Raw genomic sequence first — 18164 nt, 5'->3', positions numbered from 1 at the left:
CCAGGTCGGTTCCCCTTACATCGGCGGTTCAAGATATTTTAGTAGCTTCTCATAAAGTTTCCACTACAAAGACTTACACCAGTAAGTGGAAACGTTTGTCTTTGGAGTCACATCATTTGGACCCTGTTATAGCTCCGTTAAACAAGGTTTTAGAGTTCTTGACTGAACTATTTCATGAAGGAGCTTCCCCGGCTACTTTAAGAGTACAGTTAGCTGCCATTTCTAACTATCATGTAGAGGAATGTGGTGCGCCTATTATGGCTCACAGACTTTGTAAAGCCTTTTTAAAAGGTTCTTTTCATATCAGACCACCAGTCAGAAGTCCGACATCACTGTGGAATTTGAACCTGTTGCTCTCTAAATTGATGTTGCCACCCTTTGAACCAGCCTCAAGTTGCACATTGAAATTTTTGTCATGGAAAACTTTATTTCTAGTGGCCATTACATCTGCTAGACGAGTGTCTGAGCTTCAGGCCCTTTCTGTCAAACATCCTTATTTAATATTTCATTCTGACAGAGTATCCCTACGCACTAATCCATCCTTTCTCCCCAAAGTTTGTTCTTCTAGTAATATTAATCAGTCCATTGAATTACCCACCTTCTTTAAGAACCACTCTAATAAATTGGAGTATATGTTGCACAAACTGGACGTTCATAGACAACTCAGATTTTATTTGGATAGAACAAAAGATCACAGGAAATCTGATCAACTGTTTCTAGCTTTTGCTGACAGCAGAAAGGGTCTTGCAGTTACGAAACAAACTCTTTCTAAATGGCTAACTGACTGTATCACATATGTTTATGAGGCCTCTGATCAAACATTATCAGCTAAACCCAAAGGACATTCCACCAGATCAGTTTCTACATCTTTGGCTCACGCAGCTCGCTACCACTAGACACTATTTGTGCGGCTGCTACTTGGGCTAAACCACATACATTTATCTCTCATTACAAAGTGGACAGGGTTTCTAGGGATAGGGCAACCTTTGGTTCCACTGTGCTCAAGAACGTTCTCCCTTGAGTTCCTCAGGATCATGGAGCTAGGGACGCTACCCATGTGTAAGAACAAAGGCGAGATTGAACACTCTCACATAAAGAAGTTATGTCCTTACCATAACGTTCCATGTGGAGTGTTCATCTCGCCTTGGTTATTACACTCCCACCCGTCCCACCCTTAGGAAGAACGTTCAATTTGGTGCCTGGTCTGGAGTATTCTCCTTCTGCTGTTGCAGTATTAGTGTTACTATTATACCCTTGGTATGTTTGTATATATGTACTTTTATGTATATAGTTTGGCATGTGTGCGTGCTTTATGTCTGGTTTGCTTGCAAACTAGATCTGAGGTAAAGGCAGAGGGGGATTGTGGGTATTAGATGTCCTCGAGCTTCTTCTCGATGCAGAGCTTGCAGTCGGCCGGCACGGAGCCGAGGATCGGCTCCGAACCCATGTGTAATAACCAAGGCGAGATGAACACTCCACATGGAACGTTATGGTAAGGACATAACTTCTTTTTTTTGTTGGCTGTTACTTCTGCAAGAAGAGTTTCTGAGATTCAGGCCCTCTGTATTCATTCACCTTATCTGGTTTTTCATAAGGATAGGGTTTCGCTCAGAACTAACCCTTCCTTTCTTCCCAAGGTTGTATCTCAAACCAATATTAACCAATCTATTGATCTACCAGTTTTCTTTCCTAACTATTCTGACAGAGCTGAACAGAAGCTGCATTTTTTGGATGTTCATCGTCAGCTCAGGTACTACTTGCATAGGACTAAACAAATTAGAAAATCAGACCAATTGTTTGTCTCCTATGCAGAAAACAGGTTAGGTCTTCCAGTTTCTAAAGTGACCTTATCTAGATGGTTGACTTCCACCATTTCCTATGTGTACTGTCTAAGGGGCAAACAACTATCTTCTAAGCCAAAAGCACATTCGACCAGGAGTCTATCCACTTCTGTAGCCTTTCAGGATAGACTTCCCATTGACACTATTTGTGCAGCAGCTACTTGGGCCACGCCTCATACCTTTGTGTCTCATTACAAGTTGGATTTGGCCTCCAGAGATAGGGCCAGTTTTGGTTCCACAGTTCTCAAGAGTCTGTTCCATTGAGCCACCCGGGATACAGGTGCTAGGGACGCGGTCCCATCCAGCAAGAATGAAGGCGAGATTGACAACTTAACATTTAGAAGTTATGTACCTACCATAACGTTCCATGTTAGTTGTCTTCTCTTCTTTCTTCGTCCCTCCTCCTTCCCCTGGCCTGGACAGATCTTGGAGAGTTCCTATTAGATTGCTTCCTCTGGAGCATTGTTATGAGGACTTCTTTTAGGAACCATGGTTCCTAATTATGTTAGGATAAGTCTTTAGCAGGGTCAGTTAGCTGCCAAACGAGATCTGAGGTAGTTCCGCCTTGCATCATGGGATATAGGGTTGCCTCGAGCTGGTAAAAGGAGTTCTCGAGCTAAAGCAAGTGCGAGTGAGCCGAGGATCGGCTCCGAACCCATCCAGCAAGAAAGAAGGCGAGAGAAGACAACTAACATGGAACGTTATGGTAGGTACATAACTTCTAATTATGAGTTATAGCCTGGTAGTGCAGGGCTGCTCCCTGGAGCCTTGAACCAGGTCTCAGTCACTGCACAGATATTGATGTTCTCCATTTTAAGGAATGCCTCAAGTGAGTGCATTTTGAGATTTAGACTTCTAGCATTGAGTAGCATTACCCTCAATTTTTGCTTGCCTGTTCCTGTTATGGTGGTGAATTTATTTGAACCTTGCCTAAAAAAGGCACTATAGGGGCAGCAAGAGCCTTAGCCAGTATCCGGAATCCCAGGGACGACAGGTGCAGGTCATCTGTGGAAAAGCATCGTGGTCTGTCGACCATGTCATCCCAAGCAGACAGATACTGGATCCCCCTAGAATGACACCAGAAGCTTAGCCAGTTGTTGAAGTCAATCATTTTGTCCTTGCACTGCGGTATCATTCTGGGCAATGGCAGAATGCTATTCAGGGCTAGGGTCATACCTGCCTGGGCTACAAGATCGGAGAGCTCTTCCATGTCTCTTTTCATGTAGGTCAGGGAGGTACATCTCAGGTCATTCACACCAACATGGACAATGACAGAGTCATATTTGTACTTGTTGTGGCGTGACCTGAGTGCATGGGTTATGTGGCGGATCCTGGTACCAACAGGCAGCTGACAGTAACCTTCTCCTTGTTTAGCCTGGTGAGTGGGACATCAGTGTGCCTGACTATAGAGTCACCTATGACTAGTGTGTTGGGTACGTTGTTTTGCCTTATTGGCTGTGGTTGAGTGGCACACTGAGTCTGTCGGCTATATGTCATTTGGGTTGTGTTGGGGGATGGAGGTTGCTTGCGTTTCTGCTTTGGAGGTCTCTGTTGCTTAGACAGATTATTATTGAGTGCCTCTGCGAATGTTTTTGTGTTACTTTCTGTAGATTTTGATGGTGTAGATTTAGTGAGACTGTGTGGTGTGGTGCAAATGTTTACCTTCTCCTCATGACTGTCAAGTTTAGTCTTGGTTGGAGAGAGCTTTACCTCCAGTTTGGCTAGATAAGTGCATCTTTCACAGGTTGCAGTGTTGAGTGGTAGGAGGAGAGGGTTGTCTGTATACATGAGGCAATTTCTACATTGCCTCAAGATGCCCAGATTAATCAGATAGACAGGAGAGAACACTGGGAGCTGACCCTTGGACATGCCTGAATAAAAACTATTTTCCTCTAGATAAGTGAGGAAAGTGAATACAAGAGCTGTTTTTCTCTAAGCAAGTGAGAAAAGTAAGTACAAAAACTTTTTTTCTAGGTAATGAGGAAGGTTGAGTGCAGTAGTAATTAGTAGTTTTAGTGCTTACAAGTTCTGAACACGAGTAAGCAAATGTAAGTGCTAAAACTAGGAGTCTGTATCTGTACTAGACAAGTTGCAGGACAGAAACAAGTGCAAATGCAGGCTTTCAAATCAGAAAGTTGAGAAATATGGAAGAGATTGCCCAAACTGCCAATAACTACAATTTCTGGGCCAGAACCACTCCTCATGTGGTAGACAGGTTACCTAGTGCTTACCACTCCCACTGATAAGCTAGACAGCTTCCCTCCAACACAGAAAGGCTTGGGGGCTCAGTAGTTTACATACAGTCCTGGATACAGCAAATCTTTATCTGGAACACTAGTTACAGGAAAGGTAGGAAACAGGCTTATAGTTTTTTTTTTTTTTTTTTTTTTTTTACAGAAAAGTAGCTAAAACAGTATTAAAAACAATTAACATGCAGTGCAAGCTAGCACACTTGAGCATGTAGCAATATTAGACCAAACACAGTTTAAAAATGCAATTAAATTAAAAAGAACTAAAAGCAAGTGCAGAAAGAGTTTATTAGGTGGAATGTGGTAAAGAGATGGGGCTGGGGTAATGTCCCAGATCAGATCTACAGTGGGGTGGGCAACTTCAAAAGCCACCAAATTTAAACTAGAAGCCAGAAATAGTGAGGGTGGGTGGGACAAAACAGTTTCAACAGAGATTTAAGCAACAATTAACAGTACAAACTCTAAACCCAACAAAATATACTCAGCTCTGTATATTTGCAGATAGATTGGAAAGCAGTCTTTCAGAACAGGGAGACAACACTTTCAACAGAGATCTAAACAACAATTAACAGTCAAACTCTAAAACCAAAAAAATATACTCAGCTCTGTATATTTGCAGATAGATTGGATGGCCTAGTGTTTGAGTAGCTGGTGATTTACCCTATCAAATGCCTTGGATAGGTCAAGGAAGAGGGCTGAGGAGAGCTTGTTGTCATTACGGTTTTGATTTATTGTATGGGAGAAGAAGAGAAGAGCTGAGGTTGTACTATGGCAAGGTCTGTATCCATGCTGGGAGGGGGCTAGGAGAGTGTTTTGATTCAGATAGGGAAGAAATTGCTTGTGGATATATTTTTCCATTATTTTAGCCAAGGGAGACAGAATGGTTATTGGCCTATAATTTGAAAGTTCAGTGGCATCTCCCCCTTTATGAAGAGGAACAATGTGGGAGATTTTCCAGATGCGGGGGATATACGCCTCGTAGATAGTTCTATTGATTAAAATTGCTATGGGGTATGCTATTTCATTAGCGGCTTTTTGCAGATATTCTACAGGTAGTAGGTCTGCTGCAAGGGTGGTGGGTTTCAGTTTTTTTAAGTAGGGACTTAAAAGATGTTGGTACTGGATCAAGCTTAAAGGGGATCTTATTATCATGTGTGGGGTTGGTAGTACTTTGGGTATAGGGAGATACCTTACTGGCTAGGGATTGCGTTGTTTCTGTAAAGAAAGTGTTAAAGGTGCTAGCAACAATTTTAGGAGGTTGTTGGAGGGTAATTAAGGGGTGGGAGTAGTTGATTGGATTGGATGGAGAAGTTTGTTTATGCCTGACCAGAATTTTTGTGGTTGATTTTGGTGCTTTTGTTGCAGATTACAGTAGTAATTATTTTTGTCTAGCATAATAGACGTCTTTGTATCAGTTTTCAGCTGTTTATATAGAAGGTGGTCTTTTGGGGATTTAGTGGTTCTCCAGGAGGTCCACGTTTTGTTTCTGCTAATAATTTTTTGTTATGTATCATTGGACAGCCATGGTGCTACTTTGTTATTGGTTCTAATAGTGCGTGGGGGAGCATGGTTATCCAAGATGGCAAGAATTGTAGAGTTAAAGTATGAGACCACTTCATCTAGTGGAAGTAACCATAGGTTGGACCAGTCACATGTGTTAAGTTCATTCTGAAATTTAGTCTGAATAAAGTTATTACAACTTCTAATGGTTTTAAAGGGAAGTTGTTGAGGGATGTCATTTCTTTTTCTGATTATACAGGTCCCGAAGTGATCACTAAAGTCCTCGGGTAGGGTGCCTGTTTTATATATCTGGGGTAGGTTGTTTATTAATATCCAATCTAGGATACTTTCCTTTTTGTTAGGCTTATTGATTTTGGTTGGGGAGGATATCATCTGGGAGAAGCCATGCAAATGTATATGGGTGGAGGGAAAGTCTGAAGAGCAAGTATTCCAGTCGATATTAACATCCCCGAGAATAATAGTTTCCTGGAGGCAGTTAGTGGAGAGCCATTGGAGGATACCCTCCAAGGTATTTGTGTTGTCACCTGAGGGAATATAGATACATGCAATGTTTATAGATTTGCATTTGTTGAGTTTGATCTTTGTGATGAGTATTTCTGCATTGTTAGTAAACAAGGCATTTGGGGTACTAGTTTTGGATTCTTCCAGAGTGGATTTATACAAAATGGCTACACCCTCTGCTTTCTTAGAGATGCGATCAAGTCTTAATATATTGTACCCTGGGGGTATAATCTCATTATCAATGGTAGTAGGCTTGTGCCAGGTCTCGGTAAGGCATAGTATATCAGGGGAGTGGACATCCAGGAGGGCATGTAAGTAGTGAATTTTCTTGTTTATACTTATAATGTTTAGGTGACACACTAGGAATGAGTTGGGGGCATCATTTGAGTTTCGTAGGCTAGTATGGGTGTTATTTGTGGGGCTGATAGTAACAGGTGGGGTTGAGCCTGGGTTAGGGTGGATGTCACCATCCACTATGAGGTTAGATAGTAATCTAATAGCAAGTTTCTGGAGTTTTAATAAGAGTTTGTGGTAGTATTTAGTTCTAGGATTAATATATGAAGTACGAATGGGATGTTGAGTTTTTGCATTAGAAGGGTGATGAGAGGTGGGGGTAGTGGTTGGTTAGAATTATGTGGATGAGTAGTAGTACTGGTTTTGGTTCTAGGGTAGTGGGTGCTAGGGAGGTGTTTGTATTGATAGGCTGTGAGAAGATAGAGAATTATAAGTGGGGGTATTAGGCAGTAAATAGGTTTAGAGTTTGAAGATTTGTTAAAAGTATATGGAGGCATTGTAGGTGTATTTGAGTAATGCTTGTTTAAAATAGAGTAGGGGTGTTTATAATTATCTTATAGTGAGAGATTGGAGAAAGTTTGAGTAATGGGACTGGGTCTGTGAATGATTGGTCAATGCTGATTGATTCCGATGAGTGGGAGTGGTGTCAGATGAGGGGGAGTGGCAAGGTGATAAGTAGTGTAGGACAACTGGGGTGGGTGGGTATTGGGGGCAGGGTTGGGGAGTGGAGAGAGCCTGCAGGGCGAACGGAGCGGGTAGAGCCAAAAGACGAAGAAGGTCGAGGAGAACAATCAATCAGTGGAGTGCTGAAGTCTGAAGGTAAGTGTGGTGAGATATATAAGAAGGTGAGAGGCTTTAAAAAAGATAGAAGTGGGATTATAGCAGAGTGATATAAGGAAATATTTGTATGGTTATACTGGGACCCAGTGTGAGAGAGAATAATAAAGAGATGATTAAGAACTGTGTTAAGGGGATTCAATGAAGAGTAGGTAAAGGGATTTAGAGACCCTAAAGCTAATAGTATGGAGCCACCTAGAGGGCAGTGGGCTACTTACATGCGAGCACACTACTGGGGATTCCTATGAAGCAAGGCAGAAAAGCTAAGTCAAAAGATGGTGCCTTTCTACATCAGACTTTTTGATACCTCTGTAATTAAGCAGGAGTGGGAGGGGAGGTGTGCAGGTTCAAGGTGGGGCAGGAGGTAGACACAAAGTAATGCAAGGCTGTGAGTCAGAAAAACTGGACTAAGCCAACTGCTAAAAAGAAAACAGGAAAACCAAGCTAAGTTAATTCCACGTCAGTGTGGTGCAGTATTTTCCTAATAACTACACGTTATGCTACTAATCTAGTACAGATTGGTGAAAAGGACCACCACTTCTGCAGTGAAAACAAAAGAAGTATGGGCTGCAGGTACATAGGTAAACCTTTTTCCAAGAGAAAGTAGTTTTAAGTAATTGACCTAGAAGTACTATAGGAAGAGAGAAATGGGGGGGGGGGCAGTAGTGTGCTCGCGTACAGTGAAAGGGGAAACAGTCTTCAGTTTGGAGGACAGATTAAATATAACTCTAACATACACTAGTGTAGCTGAAAGCACTTTAGTGTTCCACCGACGCAGTGTCTTACAGTGCAGGGCAACAAGACAGCCTTGGGTTGATTGGAGGTTGGCCAAGACACAGGATGTAACTTTTGCTGAGAGGACTGGAAGTAAAAAGGAAAACGAGGTAAATATTAGGTCTGAAGTTTTAAAACACTCTGGTTACCAAGCAACTGAGATAGAGAATGCACGGGAGGAGCAGCATACCTTGTAAGAAACAGAACAATTCTATGAACAACACAAAATGCAAGGATGGCAGAGAAAAAAACCCAAAAAGGTAACTGCAGTTGATACCAAGCTATGATAACATACACTACACTATTATGTATTGTTACAAAGGTTATGAAGACAAAAATAGTAACTACTAAGCTTCTACATGCTATTTAGCATTCTCCACTAAAAGTCAGGAAAAACAGTGGTATGCTACTGAAACGCAAGTAACTTCTAAGATGCTACATTCTCCAGCTAACAGTCAGAAATAACATTGATGTTATGCAGATACAGTCAGTTGTATCCCTCAGAGGTTACAATAACTTCTACTCTAATTGCCAAACAGGTTACTGATCTAAAAGTATACATAGGAGGTGATAGTATTCACATTATTGAACAAAACAGCATTTTACCTTTTCTTTAAAGTCACAATGTGCTATAAATACAGTTCTATACTAGCACAACAAAAACACTCATATGCAGGGCAAATAGAGTAAAGGAAAAAAATAATGAAAACGCTCTTGAAATGCAACTCCAGAAAACAAGTGACCAGATAGAGCTGTTACCAACCAGAAATATGCATGTCAAAAATACATACCATGTGTGAAACTTCTCAAAAATAGAAATCAGGTAACCCAAGAGGTCCCACCAGACCAGGCAGGATCTTGGATTTACTAAATGTTCGTTTTAGTGCCAAAGAATGGGGATTTAAGGCCAATTTTGATCCTATGTTGTCTGAACAAATTTGTGAAAAAAATTCCACATGATTATGATGCAGTCAATTCTTCCATTGCTAAGGAAGGGACAACTGTATGTGCTTGATAGACCTTCACAATGTGTACTACCTAAAAAAACAGATAGTTGTTCCAGGAGGTTTCTGTGTGTCCTGGTGGGGGCAGTCATTTCCAGTTCAGAGCCCTGCCCTTTGATCTCATCACAGTCCCTCATTTCACCATGTTCACGACAGTGGTTGCAGCTCATCTCAGACTGCAAGGGTTCTGGGTGTTTCCTTATCTGGACGACTGCCTCATCACCACTCCCTCCATAAAACTTCTAGGCCAGGGGCTTCTTGCTTCATCATTGTTTGACCTTGGGCATTACAGTGAATACAATAAAGTCCAAGCTTCAACCCATTCAGACCATGGAATTTATTGGAACACTTTTAGATTCAAGACTTCAGATCACCAAACTGTCTCGAGCCTGGATTTCTGCAATTCATGAACATACATTGGCTGTTCTTTCATGTCAGAAGCCACCAGCAAGACTGGTTGTACTGCTCCTAGTTTCCATGGCTGTTGCTACCTTATTGATTCCTTTTGCCAGATATCACATTAGAGTACTTCGGTGGATCTGGTCAGCCCAGTGGTCTATCTGACATCAACCCATGAATTTTCATTTTTTTTTCCTCACAAGGATCTGCAGGTCTAATATCCAACAGTGACGGGAGTCGCCAGTTGTCTCTCAAAGACCCTCCTTTGTGCTAACTTCATGTCAGGCCGCAGTGACCACAGACACTTCCCACTTAGGGTTGGGGGGAACACTTCGTGGAAAAGACAATCCAAGATGCACGGATTCTGACAGAGGCCAGTTTCACATTAACATTTTAGAAATGAGAGCAGTCCTCCTATTGTTGTAGGCATTCCAGGACACACTTCCCTCAGGTGTGATTTGGAATCAGACTAATAATATTTCCATGGTCTGGTACATCAAGAAATGGGGAGGAACATGATCCTGCCACGTTTGTTGAGAGACCATGAGTGTATGGCAAGGGGCGATGTCTTCTCACCACTTTCTGATAGCAGCATACATTCTGGGGAAGTACAGTGTTCTAACAGACAGATTGACCACATCCATACTTTTCCATCATGAGTGGTCCCTCAGTCCAGTGGTAGCAAATCAAATCAGACAATGTGACCAACTTTGCTGCAATCTGTTTGCATCCCCTTAAAACACCAAGTGTAGCAGGTACATTGCCTTGATCCCCCAGGAGTGGGGGAGTTAACGAGGGACTCCTCTACACCTTTTCTCCTTACCCCTCTGATACCAAAAGTCTTTCAGAGCCATTGGTGAGAAAACACTTCAGTGATCCTCATCTCCCCCTTTTGGCCATGACCTGTGTGGTTACATTCTTCTGGCCTGACCTGGTTCACCCTCCCTGGATGCTGGGCTTATTTACAGATCTTTTATCTTATTCATTAGTTTCACGTCACCCGGACATTCAATCCCTCAAACTAACCATGTGGTTTCTCTAATTCCATTTATGGCCAGGTGGTACAGGATTTCTTCCCAAGTTGTTGTCTGTTTCAACAAAAACTTAAGACACTTTTTCAGCCCCTGTCCAGGCCATTTTGGATTTTCTAGCATCTCACTTTCATGGCAGAACCAATTAATCCACTGTTAAGGTACAATTAGCTGCTATATCCAGCTTTCACATTGTGGATAATCTGTCCCCCAACGCCTCCCTTAGACTGTCAAAAGTGTTTCTTCTTCATCATTCACTCAGGGACCCAATGCCTCCTTGGGTATTGCTCTTCATTTGCAGGCCTTAAATTGCCCCGCCCTTGAACCTGCATCCAGAGTTAACTTAAAATTCTTACATGGAAAACTTTATTTTTGATGGTCGTCCTCTTTGCCAGGAGAATTTCAGAGCTTCACAACTTATTTAGTAAGCCCCATTATGTGATCTTCTACAAAGATAGAGTATCTGTAATAATCAATCCTTTTCTCCCTAAAGTGGCTTCTGAATCATTCCACAATCAGTCTTCCTGTGTTCTTCCCAATTTTTTCCAATAAAGATGAATACATGCTGCACTTGCTGGATGTGTACCATTAGCTTTGTTTTTACTTGCATTGTACTAAGAAAATCAGAACGACTAATCAGCTGTTTGTCTATTCTTCCTTCATCATGATGGGTAAAGGAGTATCTAAGGTAATGCTCTCATTGGCTTTCAGACTGTTTTCTCACATGACTATAAAGAAAAAAGCTTATTCTTATCCAGGTCTAAGGCTCACTCAGCAAGATCTGTAGCTAGTTCTACAGCTTTCATATGTATGATACCACTTGATGACATTTGTATGGCGCAGTGGTGCAGTGGTAGCATTGTCACCTCACAGCAAGAGGTTCTCTGGTTCAATGCTCGGCAGGGGTGCCTTCTGTGTGGAGTCTGCATATCTTCCCTGCGTTTGTGTGGGTTTCCTCCAAGTGCTCCGGTTTCCTCCCACGCTACAAAGACATGCATCTGGAGCATTTCTCCCCAGGCCTCCGCTGAAAATTGGCTTGTTCCAAGTCGGACTTTCCCGGTTAACAAATGTAAAATAAATAAATAAATAAATACAATTTGTGCTGCTGCTACTTTGTCCATTGTCCATGCATTTATTTCTCATTATAAATTTGACTTGTAGTCAAGGTCAGGAGCCTCCTTTAGTTTGGCTGTGCTCCAAAATGTCATTGCTTAAGATCTCCAAAGTGTTCCAGTAGGTGGGGATGGACAGAAGAGACATAATCAGATACAAAGGTTATGTACTTAGTGTAAATATAGATCTGTTGTCTGCTTCCATTCTTGCCCAACTCCCCCTCCCCACCCCCTAACACCCTTTTTCCTGATTCCTGGAGTGACCATGCTGAGCTACTTTAATCATGTGCTCTTTAAATCCCACGCATAACAGCTGGTTTCTTTATAATATGTGATTTCTTGGTTACTGTAAGTCTGCAAGCAATCTCCCTTTTTCTGCTGTTGAGGCAAAGTCTATCTAAGGCATCTTTCTCCTTACATGAGATTATGGGGAAGAGGAGAAGCCTGAGCACTGGATCTGAAGCTTGAGAGTAGCTAAAGTCTTGATTCAAAGACCCATCAGTTGAAGTACGATGGAAACAGACAACACAGATCTACCGTTACGGTAAGTATATAACATGTATTTTTGTGTAGTCAGCCTGCAAAATGCTAGTGCAGTAGGAAAAACCTGATTTCTAATGTGATTATTGTAGTGCATTATATGTATGATTTATTTCATTGTTTTATTTGCCGTGGTCACTTTTTCAAAGTTAATACTGTGTGTTTTTTGTGGCAGGTGGATCATAAGGCAAGGGTCACTCTTGTGACTTCCTTGAGTGACTGAACTTGGGGGGGGGGGGTGTTAAAATTTAATTTTGCATGTTTTTCACATTGCAGTGCCCATTAACAGTAATTATATGTAGAACACAACTTCTATGTTTCTGATTACAATTTGGGTCCCATAGTAAATGCATTTCTTAATCCATTAAAAAAAGATCCGCTACCAGTGCCAGGGGCCAGATAACAGTTTTGAGGTGAAATTCTCATAAAATGTAGTTTTTGTGCTGCTGCTGTATAACACTGCACAGTGTTGCCATTACATGACAGTTCTGCGTATACTGATTGGCTGGTACTTCAGAATTCCATCCATTCAAATCAGAATACCATAGGACTACATGATCAGATTTCAGTAGCCATGTTTGTCACTACAGAGTATTGCAAATGAGGTTTAGAGGTCAGTAATGATAATGTACAGCACTGCAGAAATGTTATGAACAGTTTAGCTCAAACTATTTCCAAGGCTATTAGGTACTCAATGTTGGTAAACTGAAAATTATATTAAATAAAGCACAGTGCTACTTTAAACAAGCCCCCCCCCCACACACACACACACACACATGTGCACAGCTTTTGAAACATTGAGACATCTAGCAAGCTTGCTAAGATGACTTTAGTGAGTGCACGGAACAGCTGTGGATTGCACCATTTTTTTTTTTTTTTTTTGCTGGTTGTTTCAGTTTCTTATTTACTCTATGATTGACTTAGCAGCAATGCTGACAATATTTTATTGTTTTCATAATGCAGTATACAATGCTTTCGGGGCAGGTGCCCTTTCAAGGTATAGACAGCAGAGTATTTACACAAGTGAGTGCTGAACAGATAATGAAGAAAATAAAAGAAGGGGATTTTTCTTTTAATGGAGAGGCCTGGAAGAGTGTTTCGCAAGAAGCTAAGGAATTAATTCAAGGTTAGTGAAAATTGTTGAACGAAAACTCTTTTATTGCATTTGTTTGCATTGTATCTTCAACATACTTCACTTGGAATACCAGAGTTTGCATCGCTCTTCATTCCAAGGATTGTTAAAGTCCATCAGAGATAAAATCTGCTTTTAAGGGAATATAGAGAATAGTATCTGTTTGCTTACCTTGTGACACAGTTATTTAATAAAGCTAGCACATTCTGTGAAGGCATTTCTTGTTGTACTCTCTAATGTTGGATATCACATCCATAAAAACACTACTACAGAGAAGGATTTGATTAGCTAAATGGAAAAAGAGCTGGAATAGCAAAAATAATAATAAAAAACTATGGGGGAGGTTCATCAAGGGTACCACAAAGTACGCACTATATGTAACCTGTGAGCCAATAGACAGCAAAAGCATTATGGTAGCTCTGTTCTTGAATTCAGAAAAGTTATACCTATTGTAAACCTTTATGAATCCTCCCATATGTCTTTCAAAAGCCAGAATCATGTCTTCCCCCACAGAATAGGTTGAGTTATTGGCTGGTATACTGACTTTAGAATGTGTGCAGGAGTAAAAGAAATGCTGCCTTGTTCTACTCCTCTGGATGAAGCTCTATCATAGTATAGTCAGATAGTTTTCTCGTAAAGTGCATGTATGTTGGATCTTGCCCTTTTCAGATTGTATGTTGGTCAGAGTTAACCTGTCAGGCTTAATTCGAACGTAAAGACTAGTTGCAAGTACTATATGCATGTAATGTATTTTAGATTTGTTTCCATTGGTGGTACCAAGGTTACACTTTGAAAATTAAGTCTCAAGTTTATGGTTTTGCATTATGCTTTATCATAGAAATTATGAACTATACTGTCTTTGAAAAGCTAAGTTTTAAACCTGACGTATGTAGTTTGCGCAGTCTGTGCAATGAGTACAACATAGCTCTTATTTTTGACATATGCAAGAGCTAAATGTAATGTAAAAAGAGGTCTCATAACATTAATGGTTATGTCTTCTCCTGTCTGTGGCTCTGTACTTCAGAGGGATGAAACCTTGACTGTGATCAGAATGATCTAATTTTGATCAGCAGCTCAGATATTGTAAGAGCCAGAGTGGGGGAGTATGGTCACCTCGGCCATCCTGGGAGGATGGAGGTGGCTCTGGCTTACATCTACTTAGAGATATTGATGGATGTTACAACTGTGGTGCTGCAGGCCTGCTAAATGCATGCTGCTCTTGTGCAAGTGCATTGTCTGGAGAGGTTGGGGTGCAGAGGCACATTTCCCATAGCAGTCAGTGTTTAGTGGAGCTCCAAGGGGAAAGGTAAGCCACTTCATTAGACCTGAAATCTGCTCTGCTCCCTACCATGTGACTCTCAGTATAAGGAGAATGAATGAATGAGCTGTTTAGGCAATCCAGGCAGGAATATATGGTTCATAAGACTCTCTCCTAGCTTGGTTATGCTTGGCTGTCTCTCTTGATACAGGAATTAGACCAGCTGAAAACAAAGTACTGAAAGTTAGTGCAGAAAAAAAAATAGGCCTTATCCTTTTGCCCTCAGGTGATGATAGGGCAGACTTGCTGCTTTTCCCCATCTGAGATGACATTGCAGGATAAAATATCTAAATCTGCTACCTCACTATCTGGGGTCCTGAGCATGATTGAAGACAGATGGTCTGTCTTTAGCTCAGTTTAGTTAGGGCCTCATAAAACTAAGCCAGGAATGCTAAGGGTTTGATGTACAAACCTATACATTCTTTCTAGAACTTCATCTGTACTATAAAAACATGCATGTTTGCACTTCAGGACTTTGAGACATTGTTCTTGAAGACTAGATTACCAAGTTGGAACAAATACCAAATAAAGCAAATACTTGTACTTGCGCATTTGGATTTGATTCAGTGGATCCTGATTTAATGATTACCACTTTAAGGACAGCTCCCATTGTGTAACTCAGGGCTCTTTTCTCAAAGATGTTAAGGCTCAAGACCTAGATGCTTCCATGGAAAACGATTTACTTAATTTGAAACTCTTATTAGAGAAGATTTTTTTTTTTTTTTTTTTTGCTTGATAAGAAGGGAAACCGGTGGAAAGTGTAAGGTAAATGCCTGCAAAATATTGGCATTATTGCAGAAGACAGACCACAAGCCAACACAGCAAAGGTAGCAGCTGGAAAGCTATGCAACTGGGAGGTGCAAAAAAATAAATAAATTAATTAAATCAATAGAAGCAGCAGTAGTGGAAAGACAAATGTTATGCCAGCAGGGACATCAGCAGCAGAAAGTTGAGAGCCTTGCCAATTATCCTCTATCCTGCCAATCTGACTGTCCAATTGGGGGACAGATTTTCCATCTATGAAAACATTGGTATCTTTTGAAGTTTGACAGATTAAAAAGAGAGAGAATAGGTTATATGACAGAATTGTTTTCTTTTTCAGTTCCACACATTCAAAAAAATCTCTTCCTGTTGGCCCAGCTTATTATTCATCTGCTAACAGACATTCTAGCTATCAACCCAGTTTTGTAGCAGAAAATGGGAAAGGCTTTTAATCAAGGTTCTTCATGGTACCAGAAGTGTAAAGTCAGTGGAGGCCCATTTTGTAGATCTGACCAATCTGAATAAGCTTATCAAAAAAAAAAAAAAAAAGAAAGAAAAAAAATTAATTTTGATATTGCAGACACTGCTTTTGGTAACTTTGGCTTTAACATCGTGGAGCCTTCTTGATGAGCCATATAGCTGATTCACCTTTTCCATTAGCCACCACTGGACTAATTTTCTTAGAGCATTTGTGTTGAGGCATGTTCATTCTTAGTTCTGGCAAATGCCAAGACATCATACATTGACTGTAAGTGCACATACCCCCCCCCCCCCCCCGAGTCCTCTAGTTATTATTTTTGATGATCATCGTGTTACACTGCTGCAGTCATCACACTTGGGTTATCCTGCTGTCAGGCGGTCCCGTAGTCGGCCAGAGTTCCAAAGTCTTGCTGTCGCTTCTTCCCTGACGTCAGTGCACCAGGGGTATAAAAGATGCATTTGACGCCATTTTCTTCAGTCTTTCTTGCCGCGCGGTGCCCGAAGCAAAAGCAGTTTGCAAGTGCCAGTCGTCCGACTCCTGAGATTTTCGAAGTCGAATTTCAGATCCGAAGTCTTCAATAAAGCTAAGTACCCCGTTGGGGAAACTTTTTTCTTGCCTCAGACCGATGTCAGAAAAAGTTAATAATTGTATTTCTTGTGGGAAGCAAATACCTCATAAGGACTTCCACTCTTACTGTATTCCATGCCTAGGCCCTGATCACGACATCACTAGTTGTCGGTTTTGTGCTAGATTTAACAAACGTACTATAAAACGACATTTTGATTTTGCTTTGTACTACTTTGGCTGCAGATTCAATTATACTATGCCGTCGGATCAACCGATGACCGCAATTATGAAAAAACGCAAAGACAAGGATAAGGACAGACACCCGAGGTCCAAAACCGATGACGAAGCCTCTTCTAGGCCAGTTGCCGGTTCTCAGTGAGGCGCTTTCGCAGCCCCTGACACGCACTACCTCAGAGCCACAGGCCGCCTCCGACTCCCACGTGGAGACAACTAGGCCTCTGGAAACTCAAGGTATTGGGCCTACAGAAACTAACCCCTCATATGGGTCCGGAGCAGCTGTGCAGGCATCGGCTTCTGAGGGTGTCTTCAAACCTTCACAGCTTACCATTAAAGAAACAGCCAAGACAAAAACATCATTAAAGACAAAGAAGCAAGTACAGCATTCTCCTGGACAGTCCTCCATGCCTAAGAAACAGATGCTTAAAATGGCCGAAGACCTCATTACACTGATCAGGGGTTCCCATCCCCCTCCTGAAAAAAAGCCTAGGCAGGATACAGACTATGATTCCTCTGATCAGGTTTCCATTTCCTCTGATTCCTCTTCAGAACAGGGATACTCTCTACCCCCCTATGAGGACTCTGATGCTGAAGAATCCATCCCTTCAGCCTCTCCTCCTGAGGATTATTCTTTTGGGGAGACCTCACATACCATGAGGGAGCATTTCCATTGGGAAAGTCAGGAGTATTCACAATCCAAGAAAAGGCTCAGGGACTTCCTTTTATTGCCTCAGTACAGGCCCCAAGCTATCCCGCCTGTGTTAGATATTGTGGATGATGTGTTCTCTGAATCTAGTTTATCTCCTGATTCTTTACCCCCTGCACCAGCCAAGCCAGATAGGTATTACAGAGTCCCTGACTCTCATAAGTTTCTTTATAAAAACCCTTCTGCTGATCCAGAAACTATTTCCCAGGCTCCCAAAGAGGTTAAGGCTTCAATTGCAAAAAATCCAGTCCCCTCTGACAGAGATTCCAGAGCATTGGATAGATGGGGGAAGAAAGTTTACACCTCTGCAACTTTAGCAGTTAGGGCTTTAAATTGCCAGTTTCACATGCTTAAGTACCAACAACATTTAATGGCTAAGTTAAAACAGAAGATGCTTGCAAGCTCAGAAGCCCCTGACTATAAGGAAATGCAGGATTTATTGCATGCAGTTGAATAGGTGGGAAAACATACCCTGCAATGTGGTTTTGATTCTTTAGAGGCCTCTTGTAGAGCCGCAGTTACAGGTTCTGTGATTCGAAGGCATGCTTGGTTAAAAGAACAGAGTTTACCTGATCATGTTAAGGCAAAATTATTGGATGCTCCTTTACAGCATGATACCTTGTTTGGTGTTAAGGCAGAAGAAGTGTTAAAGAAAATGGAGGATAAAGCTAAATCTATGCAAACAGTCAAAGATTTCTTACAGGTACAGCCACCTCGATTTAGCAGAAATTGGCCTACAAAGAATTGGTCCTTTCCAGTGTCAGACAGGCCACAGAGAGGCAGGTACAGACGCCCAAGAGGCAGATCTCAACCCCAAGGCTCTAACAGACAACGACAGTGGGGCACCTCAACCCCAAA

At 41.6% G+C, this 18164-nt stretch overlaps 1 protein-coding gene across 1 annotated transcript in view; it reads left to right on the top strand.

The window, feature by feature from the left end:
• RPS6KA5 (ribosomal protein S6 kinase A5) overlaps positions 1–18164 on the top strand; it is a 1659077-nt gene that overhangs the window by 1224449 nt on the left and 416464 nt on the right. Inside the window, 1 exon segment of the mRNA XM_044073623.1 lies at positions 13067–13229. Coding sequence (XP_043929558.1) covers positions 13067–13229 — 163 coding nt within the window.

This window comes from Protopterus annectens, chromosome 6.part0 (genome assembly GCF_019279795.1).
Source record: "Protopterus annectens isolate FY-2018-M chromosome 6.part0, PAN1.0, whole genome shotgun sequence".
Classification (NCBI taxonomy): Eukaryota; Metazoa; Chordata; order Ceratodontiformes; family Protopteridae; genus Protopterus; species Protopterus annectens.
The sequence above is the reverse complement of the archived record's forward strand: the minus strand, read 5'-3'. Positions and strand labels throughout refer to the sequence as shown.